The following is a 16,419-nucleotide window of genomic DNA, read 5'->3' on the forward strand; positions in this document are numbered from 1 at the left end:
ATGCATGTGTATGTGTGTGTGTGTGTGTGTGTGTGTATGTGTGTGTGTGTGGAGAGAGAGAGAGAGAGAGAGGGAGGGAGGGAGGGAGGGAGGGAGAGAGAATCCCAAGCAGGCACCACACTGTCAGCACAGAGCCGACACGGGGCTGGATTTTAGGAACCGTGAGATCATGACCTGAGCTGAAATAATGAGAGTTGGACGCTTTACCTGACGAGCCACCCAGGCGCCCCTATGGATTACTTTTGAATGCTGCCTTTAAAAAAAAAAAAAAAAAGGATGGGGCGCCTGGGTGGCGCAGTCGGTTAAGCGTCCGACTTCAGCCAGGTCACGATCTCACGGTCCGTGAGTTCGAGCCCTGCGTCAGGCTCTGGGCTGATGGCTCAGAGCCTGGAGCCTGTTTCCGATTCTGTGTCTCCCTCTCTCTCTGCCCCTCCCCCGTTCATGCTCTGTCTCTCTCTGTCCCAAAAATAAATAAACGTTGAAAAAAAAAAAAATTAAAAAAAAATAAAAAATAAAAAAAAAAAAAGGAAAAAAGTGAATGACTATTTTATTTATTCACAGACTGTTCACCTGCCAGGCAGGCCCAAACTAACTTTCATGAGGCTTTGCTGCTGGATTATTAGGCTAATTAATCTATAATTGATGAGCGTGTCCTAGTGATGAATATATCTCCTACGTCTTTTCAGTCCTGTTCCAGATTATATCAAATCAACTGTAGAGACCGTGATGAAAATTCACCAGACAGAGGGAGATGGAGACATACTAGCATTTCTTACTGGCCAGGTAATTCCACTGGAATTTTCTCTGATAAACAGACATGTTAAGGCAACACCAAAATTAACACAGGGGCGTGTTCCTTTACTTAACTATTCATTTCAGATTTTATTGTATCTTGTGATTAATTAATTGCATATAAAATTGTTTGGATTGATGTCATTCATCTACCGACTGGATTGTCAGGGAATCATTAGCTCCCGCCTGTTCTATCTGCAGAGGGTTCAGTGTATTTTAAATTTATTAGTTGGTTCCAAAGTAAACGAGGCAGTCAGCGGGCTGTTGTGCTAACCGTGGTGAAATGCTGTGTTAAGGACCCTTTGTGCATGTGCGTTGGCTGCTGTATGCCTCTTTCCCGGCGACACCACCCCTCCTGGGGTGGTGAGCGGGCACATCCCTGGAAAATCACCTGAACAAGCCCCACTGCTCACTCAGGGTTGGAGCACTGTTCAGAACCACCCTCCAGCCGTAGTCTTTTCCACTGTCGAACACTTTCCACAGGACGGTAGCCCTTTCTGGGGAAAGCTTGTAGTGATTTTATGTGTCACAGCTTGTCCACATGTAGGACGTGCTTTGTTTACCACAGTACGTGAAAGCCGAGTAAAATAGTCATTGTTTTTGTTGATTGGGAGCTCTTGTATTCACTGCAGATAGTATAGATGTCAGTAATGAATCTGACAGTTGCAAATTTTCACCCCATAGGCACCACTGTTCAGTAGCATTTGATTAAAAACCGCCCCAGAGCAGAGTGTGCTCGCCCTGGGAATCGTGAATCCTACCACAGTTAAAATTCCAGTCCTGAATTAACATTTTCTTTCAAAAATGACGTGCTTCAAACTGATCTCGGGTTCTTTGGTTCCTGGTTCGATGTTTTTAGGAAGAGGTGGAAACGGTCGTGTCTATGCTAATCGAGCAGGCTCGGGCGCTAGGGCGAACTGGGATGAAGAGACACCTGCGGGTCCTGCCCATGTACGCAGGACTGCCTTCCTTTGAGCAAATGAAAGTGTTTGAAAGGGTGTCACGCAGCGTCAGAAAGGTGAGACTAACCCGCTGACCAGGGCCTTGGCAGCCATCTGTGATGGCTGGGAAGGTTTTTTGTTTGTTTGTTTGCTTGTTTTTTAATGGAAGTGAAACTTGGTAAGACTTTTAGGTCCAAGTTTCTGTGCAGTAGAGCTAAACGCACACAATAAATCACAATGAATACGGTGTTCAGAAATCTCTACAGCTGCCCCACAGAAGGATCACTGTGACAGCAATGATCAGAACAAGTGACTCCTCTCTGCCTCTTTTCTGTCTGCTTAATATTGTTCCCTGTGGCACGATACTGGCTTGCCTGACGTGAGTGTCTTAGTGAATCGTGTAGATGAGTTACTACAAATGGTTTCTAAACCGTTTGTTTTAGGCATCAGCAGTTAGCCTACGGAGCCAGGTTTAGATCAGTTCATTCAAAGTGTGGTTTTAAAAATATTTAGCCTGGAAATTGGGGCGGGGAAGGGTGTGGCGAGAAACAGGAGTTGGAAGGAACGAGCAGGCGGCCAGCCTGTGTCCCGCTCGTTGTCCCCTGGGCCTGGCTCAGCTTTCCTTCCCAGAGGTCGAGGAAGGCCCAGACCTGGCCTGAAGCTGGCTTGTTGTAGCTGTTTATCAGCAAGCGGATGGTAGAGAACACGGTGGGTGAGGGCTGGTCTGAGGATCCACTCCCGATTCTGACCACTTGGGAGAAGTTGCCCAGCCTCCTGGTCGTTGGGGTGGAGCACCTCAAGCCCGCGAGCCCGTGGACTGTGGCCAACCAGTCAGGAGACCTGGACTCTGTGCCTGAGCTACTCGGAGCCTGGATGGGTTTCTCGACCTCAAGGCCCAGTTTTGTCAGCTGCGAAGCATAAATAACAACAAGTTTGGGTAGGTGGGTCTCTAGTATAAACTACTAAGTGTGTATTTTTACAAAACGATAGATGGAGAAGTGCCTTTGAAAGGTTCTGAGTGCTGTTATGCATGCTCCTTGCTGCTTCACATCTTCCAGGGGCAGTGCCTGGTGCACTTAGAATAAAATGCCAGCCCTCCTGGTGGCCCAGAGACTGTGCGCGATCTGGTCCCGGCTGTCCTCCAGCCTCCTCTTGTACTTCCCCTGGATTCTAGCCTCCCTGGCTGTTTCTGCTCCGAACCGTTTCTTCTGCCCGCATCTCCAGCAGGTTGGCTGGTTCTCGCTACTCGGGCCTCAGCCCAAAATCTTCTAGAGAGACTTTCCTTGGCCATCCACAGTAGCGTACCACGTTATTATTATTTAACACGTAACGAGCACTGCACTCAGTAATGCTGTGTTATTACCCTGTTGCATTTTCTTCGTAGTATTTGTCACTCTCCGAGGTTGTCTGCTTGTTCATGCTCACGGCTACTTCACCCAGACTCTCCCACGAGGATGCAGACTCTGGGAGAACAGGGGCCCTGACTTTCTTGTTCCTCGTACATCCCTAGCACCTTGAGCAGTACCTGCAAAAGCACAGACAGATTCTCAGAAATGGTTCGAATGTGAGCAAATAAATGAATAAGGATGTACAAGGTGGTCATTTCCTTCAGTGATGCAAAAGGCAAAAACTAACATTCGTTGAGTCTTTATTATGGGCCGAGCACCAGGCTGTAAGTACTTTCTGTATATAGTTCGCACTTGATCCCCTCCGCAGCCCAGGAGGGGTGGATATTACATAGGTGAGGGACTGTGCAGGAGGGCAAGTAACTTGTCCCAAGTCACACCTTAGGCAGATTTCAAGCCCAGGGCACACTGACCCTAAAAACTCATGTCCTTTTCAGTCTATTAAACTGCCTCGTACAGATTCTACACTGTTGGAAATATCTTCAGTAAATCTTGTAGGATTTTGAGTAGTTTCTTAACAGTGAAAAGATCTAAGCAGCTCTTTTTTCCTCTTCTTCCTGTGGGGACCCAGGTGATCGTAGCCACCAATGTGGCTGAAACCTCCATTACAATCAGCGGGATTGTGTATGTGATCGACTGTGGCTTCGTGAAACTCCGAGCCTACAATCCCAGGACAGCCATTGAGTGCTTGGTGGTGGTCCCAGTGTCCCAGGCATCAGCCAACCAGCGCGCAGGACGTGGCGGCCGCAGCCGTTCGGGAAAATGTTACCGCCTTTATACAGGTTAGTGTGGCTTTCCTTAAGGGTTTTTGACTTTCTCATAGTGAAGCCTGAGCACTGGAGAAGATCACACGTTTTCCCTAATGGGCAGAACTTCGCATAAAATCCAGACCCCCCTCACAAGGCCCTCTGCCCTCGGCCCCTGCTGCTTTCTTGACTCTAAACTTAGCACATTTTTGCTACTGCTCCCATCGGCCAGAGCGAGCCCATGAGTCAGCAGTTATTTGCCGTCCCCGTTCCACCCTCACGTCTGGGTGTAGGCCTGCCTGCGGCCGTGTGACCTTGCAGCCTGGGCCTCATGTCTCGGGTCCTGTCTTTCTTACCTTTTCCCTCAGCTTAATGTGCTGCTTTCTCGTTCCGGCATCCCTGATTCCTGTGAGGCCTCACACTGGGTTCCATCTTTACCTCTGGTTCAGAGCGTCTTTGCAGAGCAAACATGGCAAGCTCTGTCCTGAGACCACTGATGGAAACGGGTAGTTGTTCCACTCCAGTCACCAGGCTAGACTCTGAGGGAGCAAAATAAAATTAGGATAAAGACTGTCGCAGTCCTCACGGAACTTTCTCTCCAGCTTGAAGACAGCCTTGCCTTCGGCGGTGATATCTCTACAGCTGCTTGCTCTCTCTGTGCTGCCTTTTTGTGGGCGATGGCACCAAGGTTTCTCCCAGTTGTCCAGACCTAATTTTCACACCATTTTTAATTCTCTCCTATGTCCAGTATCCATCTGCACTCATTTCCCAGATCAGGGCTTTTGTCATTTGTCTCTTCCTTCCTTCTGGTAACCATCCCCCTTGTTCAGTCCTTGATGTTATGCTTTCTTGTAGCGAATGTTTACGGGGGACCTGCTGTATGCCAGCCATCGTGCCAGGGTTTGGAGATCCAGGCCTAGGCGAGGCGTGGGCGGCGGGCACGTGGCGGACAGCCAGGGGGTAGAGGCAGCCCCTGACACAGATTGACACATCGCAGTGTGATAGGGCTGCCGTAACGGGATGAGCCTTGGAAGCAGAGAGCAGGGAGTTATCCCGCTGGGGAGGGCTTCATGACTATTTGCACCTGATCTAACTGGCTGCCCAGTGGTTATCCAGGTGAAGGGGTAAGCACCAGGCAGAGGGAATGGAAGGTGCAGGTACTTGGTGTGGAGGAAGTGAGTAAGGAGTGTTCATGGGACGTGGGGAGGCGGAGCCTGAAGCCAGAGTGGAGGGGTCTTCCACCACTGAAGGCATGAAGGAAAGGTTGGAGAGGAGCACACTGAGCCTGAAAGGATCTGGAAAGTTAGGGGAAGAGAAAGTTGCAAGGTACTTGAAAATAAATGTATTGAGGTGGAATTCACATTACATAAAATTAAGTATTTTAAATCGAACGGTTCAGTGGGATTTATTACATTTATAGTGTGCCCCACTGACTCTGTCTGATGTCCGAATATGTCCCATCGCTCCATACCCATCAAGCACTTTCTTCTCATTCCTCCCTGCCCACTGGCAACCACCAGTCTGTTCTGTCTCAGTGGATTTTTCTGTGCTGGATATTTCATATAAATGGGATCATACGATATTGACCTTTTGTGTCTGGCTTCTTTCAATTTAGCATAATGAATGCTAAATGTTTTCTGGGTTCATCTCTGTTGTATTCATACTTCATTCTTCTTTTTTTTTTTTAATTTTTATTTATTTTTGAGGGAGAGAGAGAGGGGAGGGGAGAGAGAGCGCACGCGCATAAGTGGGAGAGGGGCAGAGAGAGAGGGAGACAAAGAATCCGAAGCAGGCTCCAGGCTCTGAGCTGACAGCTCAGTGTGGGGCTTGAACTTACAAACCATGAGATCATGACCTGAGCTGAAGTTGGACCCTTAACTGACTGAGCCACCCAGGCGCCCCAGCACTTCCTTCTTTTTTGATGGCTGAATAATATTCCTTTTTTTTTTTTTTTTTTTTTTAAATTTATTTTTGGGACAGAGAGAGACAGAGCATGAACGGGGGAGGGGCAGAGAGAGAGGGAGACACAGAATCGGAAACAGGCTCCAGGCTCCGAGCCATCAGCCCAGAGCCTGACGCGGGGCTCAAACTCACGGACCTTGAGATCGTGACCTGGCTGAAGTCAAACGCTTAACCGACTGCGCCACCCAGGCGCCCCTGAATAATATTCCATTGGATGGATATACCACAGTTTGTTTATCCATTCATCAGTTGATTATTTCGGCCTTTTGGCTTTTGTGAATAGTTGCTGCTATGAAAATGTGTGTTTTGAGTACCTGTTTTTAATTCTTTTGGACATAAACCTGGGAGTGGAATTGTGGGGTCATATGATAATTCCATGTTGAACTTTTTGAGGAACTCTTGTTATTTTTAAAGAAGAAATGAGCCGCATTATCTCGTGCTCCAAAGACGTGAAATCATAGAATGTGGACTGAAGATAGGCAGGTAGATTTGGTTGAAAGGTCACTGACTTCCTTAGCAGGAACAGTTTCAGTGGAGTGGGGTTGGGTAGGGTTCACCCGACAGAAATGGGGTGCGTTAGCATCCAGCCTCTAGGCTTTTTTGCCTAACCGGCTTCTAGATGCGCTTCACAGAGTGCAGCCCTGAGCAGAGTGCTCTCTGCTCAGACCCTTCGCTGTTTCCCAGAGCCCTCCAGAACTTGCCCTCACTTATGTTCTGCCACGACCCACGTACCCTGCTCTGCCCCGCATCCGAGCTGAACCGTGCTCTTCCCGAACATACCTTCTGTCTGTCCACACCCATTTCTCATACTTTTGATACCTTTCCTTGGGTTGTTTCCTCTGCCCGGCAGATCCCCCTTATCCTTCAGATCCTTTCTCAAATGGCAGCTTCCTCATGAAGTGACCTCAGATGCTTCCTCTAATGACTGTGCTTCCTCCTTCCCTGAGCCTCCATTTTCCTTCGGGAGGACCATTCACTGGGACCCAGCCTTGGAGTTTACTGTTTCCGGTCTCGGTGCCAGCCCTTTCATATCACTGAAGCGTCTCACAGCTGCTCCCGCAGCTCCTGGCCCAGGGCCTTGTGTAGTCAAGTCCTCAGTGGAATTTAATTGAGTGTCCTTGAACTCTTGGGAAGCACTGCTTCCTGAGAGCAGTATCTCAGCAGGGTTGTCTCGTATCTGATAACTTTGCTCTCCCTTGGCCAGCAGTGTGCTTGGAAAATGTGGTTATCCTACCAAAAGCTGTCCCCAAATACTCTTGAAACCCAGAGGGAGGATCCCATTTGGAACTTCCTGTTGTCGCCTGTTATTCTGAACCTTCCAGCTAGACCTGTGCATTTGGCAATCTGCATCCATCAGTCCTCAGAATATTGGTTGTTTCTGAAAACATTTTTGAAGTTCTTCAGGGATAGTGCTGTTTCTTCATGATACCTTTTGTTGTTGTTTTCTTTCCTTAGTTAACCAAAGCCTTATGATCTGCATGGAGGTTGGGTGAGCCTTGTGTTAAAGAGGGTGTGCGTAGTTAAAATGTTGACTGATTAGAGGGATTTGTGGGTGGAGCATGCTGTGTATAATCCAGAAGCTTACTGAATATATACAGAAGTGATTTAATCCCTTCCTCCCTCTTTTTCCTCCACCCTGTTTGTCAGGCTTTTATTAAAAGGGCTCCCAAAGCCTCTTCCTCCCTACCCCTCTCCTGTGGCCTCCCATCTTGGCCTCACCTTGTGGTGCTTTTTCCTGTCGGTCACCTTTTGTCGCTGACGGGGCATGTCAGCATTCCTTGATCTGTTTGGGGCAGCATCAGATTCTGAGTGTGACGCATACCTGGCCCGTTGGTTTTAAAAGATAGATTTGGACGATTTTTGCCCTTTGTAAGATTTGGTCATTTGCTCTATTGTGGTTACCGGTTTGGTGATTTGCGTTGAGATTGTTCTTGGCTGATATGTACAGTTCTTGCTTTCTAGACTTGCTGCAGCCCAGGCAGAGGGTCATGGTGCCTGGGCACCAGCAGGGATTCAGCAAGTACTTGTTGCTTTGATTAATGTTTTACTGGCAAAAAGCACATTAAAAAAGGCTCTTAAAATAAAAGGACAGACTTTTATAAAGATACTCTCTCTCTCTCAAAAATAAAAAAGAGGGAGGGGGTCTCCTGGGTGGCTCAGTCGGTTAAGCGTCCGACTTTGGCTCAGGTCATGATCTCACGGTTTGTGAGTTTGAGCCCCGCATCGGACTCTGCTGTCAGCACAGAGCCTGCTTCGGATCCTCTGTCCCTCTCTCCCCGTCTGCCCCTCCCCAACTTGTGTTCACACATTCTCTCTCTCTCTCTCTCTCTCTCTCTCTCTCTCTCTCTCTCTCCCCCTCTCCCTCTCTCTCCCCACTCCCTCCCTCCCTCCCTCTCCCCCTTTCTCTTTCAGTAAAAGGTATATTGTTTATAAAGATATAAACAGCTAAGGTATTTTTATATAGAGTGGTCTTTTCTAAATATGAAACAACTTTGTTGTGTGACATCCTAGGCATCCGATCCTAGAATCTTAAAGCCTCTTGTCAGAGACGAAAACCTGTGCCTTGGGCATAACGATTGCATTTGACTGTGGCATTTGACCCCAAACAGTTCTGATTTCCTATCCTCAGAGGAAGCCTTTGACAAGCTGCCTCAATGCACTGTCCCTGAGATGCAGCGTAGCAATTTGGCACCTGTCATCCTCCAGCTGAAAGCACTAGGGATCGACAACGTCCTCAGGTTCCACTTCATGTCGGTAAGTCCTGCTCTCTGTCTGCATGCCCACTGGTGAATGTCAGGACGTCAGATAGAGCAGAGCACGTCACTTTTCTTTTTCATTTCCACTTAGCTCATGCGTCGTGTGTCACTTTGCACCAGGCCCTCACAGGGTATGGGGGAGTGGAGGCAGACGGCAGACGCAATGTCCTGTACTTGTCTGCTGGGGGGGAGACAAGTAACTGATTGCAGTGCGTGGGCCCGGTGCTCTGAGAGACCAAGGAAGGCCCCCGCCCTGGTTAGTCGTGTGTGAAGTGAGACCTGAAAGGCAAGAAGGATCTCAGCACGTGGGAGGGACGGGAGAGCCAGGACAGCCAGCGTGTGTGGGCCTACGTGAGGGAGCTTGACAGCTGGGGGAGAGCTGCAGGGACATCCTTGTGGCCGATCTCATTCCGGATTATTTCCTGAGACAGGTTTCCAGGAGTGAAATTATTGGGTCCAACGGCTATAGCCATTTTGTACATCCTTGACATGTGGCCAGATTGCTTTTATGCCTGAAGTCCGGTATTGCACGATGCCCACTCGTGGTGCCTTCATCATGCCGTTTTGTTTTCTTGTAGAGCTTTGCTGATTGCATTGGTGGCAGGGAGGGAGGAAGGAAAAATAGCTGTACCTTAATATTTGATTTCTTAAAAGACAGTTAAAAAAAATTTATTGTCCACTTTATATTTCTTCCGAATCGTTAAGCCGTTTCTCTGTTAGAATTAGTGTCTGTGGTGATTTTTAGGAGTCCTTTAATAAAGACATTAACCTTTGTCTGTAGTATTTCTTGGAAATGGTTTTTCCAGTTATTTGTATTTTACTCTTTTTTTAATTTGTTTTTTATTTTTATTTTTTTTTTATTTATTTTTTTTTTTTCAACGTTTATTTATTTTTGGGACAGAGAGAGGCAGAGCATGAACGGGGGAGGGACAGAGAGAGAAGGAGACACAGAATCGGAAACAGGCTCCAGGCTCTGAGCCATCAGCCCAGAGCCTGACGCGGGGCTCGAACTCACGGACCATGAGATCGTGACCTGGCTGAAGTCGGACGCCTAACCGACTGCGCCACCCAGGCGCCCCAATTTGTTTTTTAAATGTGCAGACATTATAAATATTTCCACAGTCAAGTCTTTCTGTCTTTGTCTCTACGATTTGTTTTGTCGTTCCTTTGCTTATGACACACTTCCTCGTATCTAGGTCAGTTAATAAACATTCAGTCATGTTTTCTTCCTGAATTTTTATGATTTGAAGACTTGAATTTTAACTCTGTTCTGCCCCGACTGCATTGTTGTGTGACAAGCCTGGGTTCCCGGATGATAGAGTCCCTGATGGCATATACATGTCATGATGAACTAGGTGAATGAAGGAATAGAAAACGTCAGCCTGTGTCCCAAAGAAAACAATTGTGTGTTCACCATAAATATGGAAAAAACGCACGCTTTGATTACTGGTGTGTGCAAGAAGTTAGAAAGAAAAGATAACAGTACATGCAAATTAGAAGCTTAAGAAGAACCTCACATCTAGGATGAAAGGAATATGTATTATGGCAGAAATGACGTATCAGCACTTGAGAAAGTGCAAAGAGTTTTCAGTCGTCCTTTGGAACTTGTGAGCTACCTGCTGGGGAAGGAGCCGAAGGAAAGGAGGCAGCAGAGTGCGTGGACAGTGGAAGCTTACCCGTGCTTCTGTGGGAGACAGATATGTGCGGACTGAAAGAGCTGTAAGGCACCGCTTTACGTTAGTTAAATGATCCCATGAAGCAAAATGGTAAAATCCAAAGCTGGCACGGTTTGGGACGGCAGTTATATACTCCCGTTTGAGTCCCTGAGGGCTCTCCGACATTATCTAAGGAGCCTTAGAAATGCCTGGTATTTCTTCTCAGGGAAATTTCTCCTGAAAAAATAATTCAGAAGAAGAAAAAACACTTCGGTGTATGATCATGTTTATAGTATCATTGTGTATCAAATTTTTAAGTAGAATAATGAAAATCATAAACTTGTGGACAGTTGAAGAATGAGGAAAATACGTATAAATTCATCTTTGGTGATTTCCCTCTGGTTATTTTCTCCTGAAACTGTGTGGTTCTTTTTTTTTTTTTTTTTTTTTTTTTAACAATTGAAATCACAGGGTACATGTAACTTTGTATATTTAGCAGTGTTAATTATGTAGCAAAGAACTGGAAACCAGTCAGTTGCGCAGGACTAAGACAATTGCTTACTTTACAGAGTATGACCTTGTCGGAATATTATGCAGCCATCCAAATAATCAGGGTGAAGTTTCTATGGGTGAAAAAACACAATGAAAACAGAAAATCACACAATGAGAAAAACAAACTAAAATTATACATAAGCAGCCCTTCCAGCTATCTTAAAACATAGTGTTCACATACGGTCCCAAATCAGATGAGGCCAGAGAGAAATACTAGGTGTGTGTAGTTAGGTGAAAATACGAGGGATGTGATTCGGATTCAGAGAATCAGACTGAAGGTCGCAATAGCAGCTTTGCTTAACTTCAAATTGCCTCGCATTCTTTGTTGTTTTCAGCAATTCAGATCCCGCCTCTGTCATTTGCCCTCTGTAGTCAAGGCCTGGAGCCGGGCTCTGGGTGGTCCAGGGTTGGCCACCAGGGCTGCTGGAATGGAAGGTGGAGACTATGAAGTAAAAAAATCAGAAATGTCCGATGGGAGTGGAGAAAAACAGGGAGGTTGTTCAAGATAGGGAGCCATCACTCCTGATGGAGGGGAGCGTGGGGAGCGCTTCAAGGGGCAATGTTTAATCAAGCTGAGGTTGAAGACCGATTAGCACTAAGGATGCTGAGGAGAGAATGGACACCTCAGGGGGCGCTGACATGAATAGAGGCCCGGAGGCCGGGAAGTATGGGGCACGTAAGAGGGAAGAGCGGCTTTGAGCAGGAAATAGTCACATTTTGTGTCTGGTACCCGAAAAAATTAACTTAGGAGGATTTTTATGTTTTTACAGCCCCCTCCAGCACAGTCGATGGTTCAAGCATTGGAGTTACTCTATGCTCTGGGAGGTATGCCTGTCTCATCCGTGTTCTCTAATCTGTTTACTAATAGATGGTATTAGGTAGGTTGTATTCACACTAGGGCTCTTAGTGTCTTTAGGAGTGGGATTGGTTCTCCCCACATATACAATCCTTTTAATAACGCTTAAGCTTTATTGAAATAAAAAAGGTGGGATCATAATTAATAGATGAAGTCCACTTATGACAATGAATACCTAAAGCATGTCAGTACATCAGAAGTTATTAATAACCATCATTGGAGCCACACTCCTGAAAGACATCTAGAAGATTGCCTACCAGTATTTCAGGTGTTACCTCTCCAGACCTTTTTCTCAGTCCCTGCACTGCATCCTGAAATCTCAGGCTCACTATTGTCTCCCTCTTCCCCATCATTCCATTCTTGGAGTTCCCTGTGGAGAATTGGGTTGATGACCAGCCTGTGGAATTCTTTGGGGGCAAGGAAACACCATGTTATAGAGAAACCTCCATTCTCTCGTTTAAAAATGTAGTGTTGGAGCCCGAATGGCTCAGTTGGTTAAGCTCTTCGTCTCGGCTCAGGTCTTGATCTCAGGGTCGTGAGTTCAAGCCCCATGTTGGGCTCTGCGCTGGATGGGAAGCCTGCTTTAAAAAAATTAATGAAAAATAAATATTTATCTTAAGATAGAGAAAACTGTAGCCTGAATTCACCTGTTCAGGAAGTACCTATCTTTTCTATGAATGTTGCCCCAAGTGAGCATAATGTCTGGTATGGTAGTGAGTTTCAGTAGAGGTTTTGTCCTTTGAGATTGTTTTGTTTTTAACATCTTTATTGAAGTATAATTCACATACTGTGGAACTTACCCATTTAAAATGTCCAGTTCTGTGGTTTTAGTATATTCACAGGGTTGTGCAGCCATCACCCCACGTTTAGAACATTTGGAACAGTTTTATCACCTAAGAAAGAAACCCCGTACCCACTCGTGCTCACTCCCACTCCCTGTCCCCTCCTCCTCGCAACTGTCCTAGGCAACTGCTAATCGAATCTCTGTCTCTGTAGATTTGCCTGTTCTGGACATTTCACAGAAGTGGAGTCACATATATGTGGTCTTTTGCGATTGGCTTCTTTCATTCAGCACGATGTTTTCACGGTTCATGTATGTTGTAGTGTGTGTTGATAATTCATTCCCTTTTATGGCTGAATAACATAGCATCGTGTGGGTTGGATATACCAGATAGTATCCTTATCCACTGAGCAATTGATTTTTGTACAAATACAAAATTTTTGTATTTTTCGCTAATACAAATAATGCTGCTGTAAACCTTTGTGTGCTAGTTTTTGGTGGACATTCCTACCAGCCGTGTATGAAGATTCCACTTGCTTCACATAATAACATTCGAGCAAGTTGCCAACACCTGTTATCTGTGTTTTGTGTTATAGTCATCCTCGTGGATATGAAGTGGTATCTTGTGGTTTTGATTTGCATTTCCCTAATGACTAATGACGTTAAGCACTTTTTCCTGTGCTTATTGGCCATTCGTAGAACTTTGGAGAAATGTCCATTCAAATCCTTTGCCCATTTTCCCTTGGGTTATTGTCTTTTTATTATTGAGTTGGAGGAGTTCTTTATGTATTCTGGGTATACGTTTCTTATCAGATCTGTGATTTGTAAATACTTCTCCCACTCAGTGGGTTGGCTTTTCACTTTTCTTGATGGTACCATTGGTAATACAAAAGCTTTAAGTTTTCATGCAGTTCAGTATACGTATTTCTAATTCTGTTGCTTGTGCTTTTGGTGTGTTAACCTAAGAAACCATTGCCCAACCCATGGGCATGGATATCTCTTAGGTTTTCTTTGAAAGGTTTTTATAGTTTCTAGCTCTTACATTTAGTAGTACATCTGTGACCCCCCCCCCCTTTTTTTTTAATGTTTATTTTTTTGAGAGAGATAGCGCAAACTGGGGAGGGGCAGAGAGAGGGGAGGACAGAGGATCTGAAGTCGGCTCCATGCTGACAGCAGAGAGCCCGATGCGGGGCTCGAATTCACCAACTGTGAGATCGTGACCTGAACAGAAGTTGGACGCTCAACCGACTGAGCCACCGCGGTGACCCTGTGATCCGTTTATGGGTTAATTTTTTTGTATGGGGTCCATCTGTATTCATTACCTTTATGATACTTCTCTGGGAAGGAATAGCCAATGACTGATTTAAAAGATCGTCAGTGATTTAAAAGGCCTTTGGGTGGGTCTTCCTCGCGTCATCCTAGGGAGAGTGTGAGCTGGTTTCCATCCCTTGTTCTCAGGCGTGTGGTAGGAACCCGAGAGTCGGCTTTCCTGGGATAGTCTGTAACGAGTATGAGGGAACACTGACTACTAGTTTTTCATTTGGCTTGATTTTCCTCCAGTCCAACAGAATGGAAGTTAAAATTATTTTCTCTTTCTTCACCTCCCTGAATAAGCTGGAGAAGGCAGGGGGAACCACCTGACTTAATTAACAGTTACCAGCCGAATTACCACCTTTCAAGAGATGATTACATGGGAACAGAAGAGAAATTACCTTTTCTGTCTTACTCTGAGCTCTGCAGCTCACACTCTCTCTGGGCCGGCACACCTTGGGAACAGTCTAAACGGTAGTAAAATAATAAATAGTCACCATCTCAGGAATCCAGTCCCTGTATATTGGCTAGTGGTGAAGAGACAAGGAGGGATGTGGGGAACTGGGACCCGCCCAATTCAGTAGACTGCCCAGGAGGCAGTTGGATAAACACTTCTGGCGCTGGCATCCAAGAGAGATGTGGGCAAGTGTTCAGCTTCAGAGTCGCTGGCCTTGTACTTGCTCTCTTACCGCGGGAGGAACAGACGGTGCAGGATGCCATTCTGGGACATCTGCACTTGAAAAGAGCAGGCTCTGGGGTGGGTGATGGGAGCGGGAAGGAGGGGAGGCTGCAGGGCCCTTTCCCTGTAATTCAGTCCTTGAATAGAAGCTGTTAGAAGTCTCCGTTTTTCAAAATTGGGTATTCAGGAGCCCAGAGGGGATCTTTTCTTCTTTTACTGTAACAGCCGCCCGGTGTCAGATGGAATTTGGTAGCATGATTCATCTTTTGGGTATCTTTTTTAGCATATATCGCCTTTTATTCTCTCGATAACTACATCTTCCAACACAATGGCACGTGCCTTCTGATTTTCCTTGTTGTTGTTCTTCTGGCAGGTCTGGACAAAGACTGTCGCCTCACTGAACCGCTTGGCATGAGAATAGCAGAGTTTCCTTTGAATCCCATGTTTGCAAAAATGCTGCTTGAATCAGGTAGGTGGAGACGGACAGTTCTCATTGATTTTGTCACCAACTTCTTCGACTTTTGTGCACCCTGGGGAAGAGGGCACGAAATCTTCTGAGGAGCGAAGGAGCTTTCCCATGATGCTGTCTGATGTGGGGCATGTTGTTAACTTGGGATTCAGTGTCCGTCATCATTAATTCAGCAAAAACTTTTGTTTCTTTTCTGGGGGCCTAGACCTAACGCCTGACCTGTTTGGAAAAAAAAAAAAAAAAAACCAGAGAAGTTTTTTTCTTTTTTTTTTCATTATGGTAAAAAGTACATAAAATTTACCATTTTAACCATTTTTAAGTGTACAGTTTTGAGGCATTGAGTACATTCACATTGTTGTTCAACCCCTATCACTATCCACTTCCAGACCTGCCAGAAGAACTTTTTCATCTTTTCAGACTGAAACTCTGTACCCCTTAAATACCAACTCCCTATTCTCTCCCCTCCAGCCCCTGCAACCACCTTTCTCCTCTCTGTCTCTATGAATTTGACTGTTCTGGGAACCTCACTTCCGTGGAACCCTACAGTGTCTGTCCTTCTGTGACTGATTTAGTTCACTTGATGTACTGTTTTCCAAGGTTCATTCATGTTGTAGCATATGTCAGAATGTCCTTCTTCAAGGCTGAATAATATTCCATTGTGTGTATGTACCATTCATCTGTAGAGGGACACTTAGATGGCTTCCATCTTTGGGCTGTTGTGAATAGTGCTGCTGTGAACACGGGCACACGAGCATCTGTTTGAGTCCCTGCTTTCACTTTTTTGGGGTATATACTTTACAGTGGAATTGCTGGGCCATCCAGTAACTCTATAATTTTTTTGAGGAGGCACCATACCGTTTTCCCCAGAGGCTCCACCGTTTTGTATTCCCTCTCCCAGCACACGAGGGTCCCAACTTCTCTGACGCCTTCATTTTTGTGAGATTATGAGTTAAGTTCATAAGTCAGAGATCTTCTCATTGTACGTCAGAATCATCTGGAGACTATAGTTTCTGTGTTTCTCCCCCCAGCCACCATCCCCGGTGGGAAAGGAAGTAAGAATTTTTCTTGCCTTTGGCTAGCTTGTGCACTCACTAGGAATTTGCAAAGCTGTATTTCAGACTAAGCCAGACTAAGCATGGTGGGAGTTAGCTATACTTGTGTTTAGGAGTGCCCGGATGACCTCAGGCTTACACTGAGAAGCGGGACTCTTAAGTTTGGGGTGGGGGGGGGTGCATATCAGTCGTGAGGCAGGGAGCTGTGGGAAGGGGGCCGGGCAGTGCAGTTTGCTCTCACTGTCCAGTGCCCTGAGGCATTGATTGCCACAGACCCAGTTTCCAGGGCAGGGTGCTGCCCTGGTCTGCGTGTGCCTTGAGCTTGCCAGGTGGGGTGGGCCCTAGCGAGAGGGAGGCCACCCCAGAGGAGGGTATAGGAAGAGAGAAATCACAGAGGGGACACAGCCCACACACTCCCTGCTGCCCCTCTGTTCCCTCTTGGGTTTTGGCCAGGATCCTCT

At 46.2% G+C, this 16,419-nt stretch overlaps 1 protein-coding gene across 6 annotated transcripts in view; it reads left to right on the forward strand.

Annotated features, from left to right (window-relative positions):
* The window catches only part of DHX35 (DEAH-box helicase 35), a 67,527-nt gene that overhangs the window by 35,437 nt on the left and 15,671 nt on the right, over positions 1–16,419 (forward strand). For all 6 annotated transcript variants that reach the window (XM_058685595.1, XM_058685597.1, XM_058685598.1 and 3 more), the window contains 6 exons: positions 687–783; positions 1,652–1,810; positions 3,711–3,921; positions 8,477–8,601; positions 11,581–11,635; positions 14,811–14,906. In XM_058685595.1, coding sequence (XP_058541578.1) covers positions 687–783; positions 1,652–1,810; positions 3,711–3,921; positions 8,477–8,601; positions 11,581–11,635; positions 14,811–14,906 — 743 coding nt within the window. The remainder of the gene's footprint in view (positions 1–686; positions 784–1,651; positions 1,811–3,710; positions 3,922–8,476; positions 8,602–11,580; positions 11,636–14,810; positions 14,907–16,419) is intronic.

This window comes from Neofelis nebulosa, chromosome 9, assembly GCF_028018385.1.
Source record: "Neofelis nebulosa isolate mNeoNeb1 chromosome 9, mNeoNeb1.pri, whole genome shotgun sequence".
Taxonomy (NCBI): domain Eukaryota; kingdom Metazoa; phylum Chordata; class Mammalia; order Carnivora; family Felidae; genus Neofelis; species Neofelis nebulosa.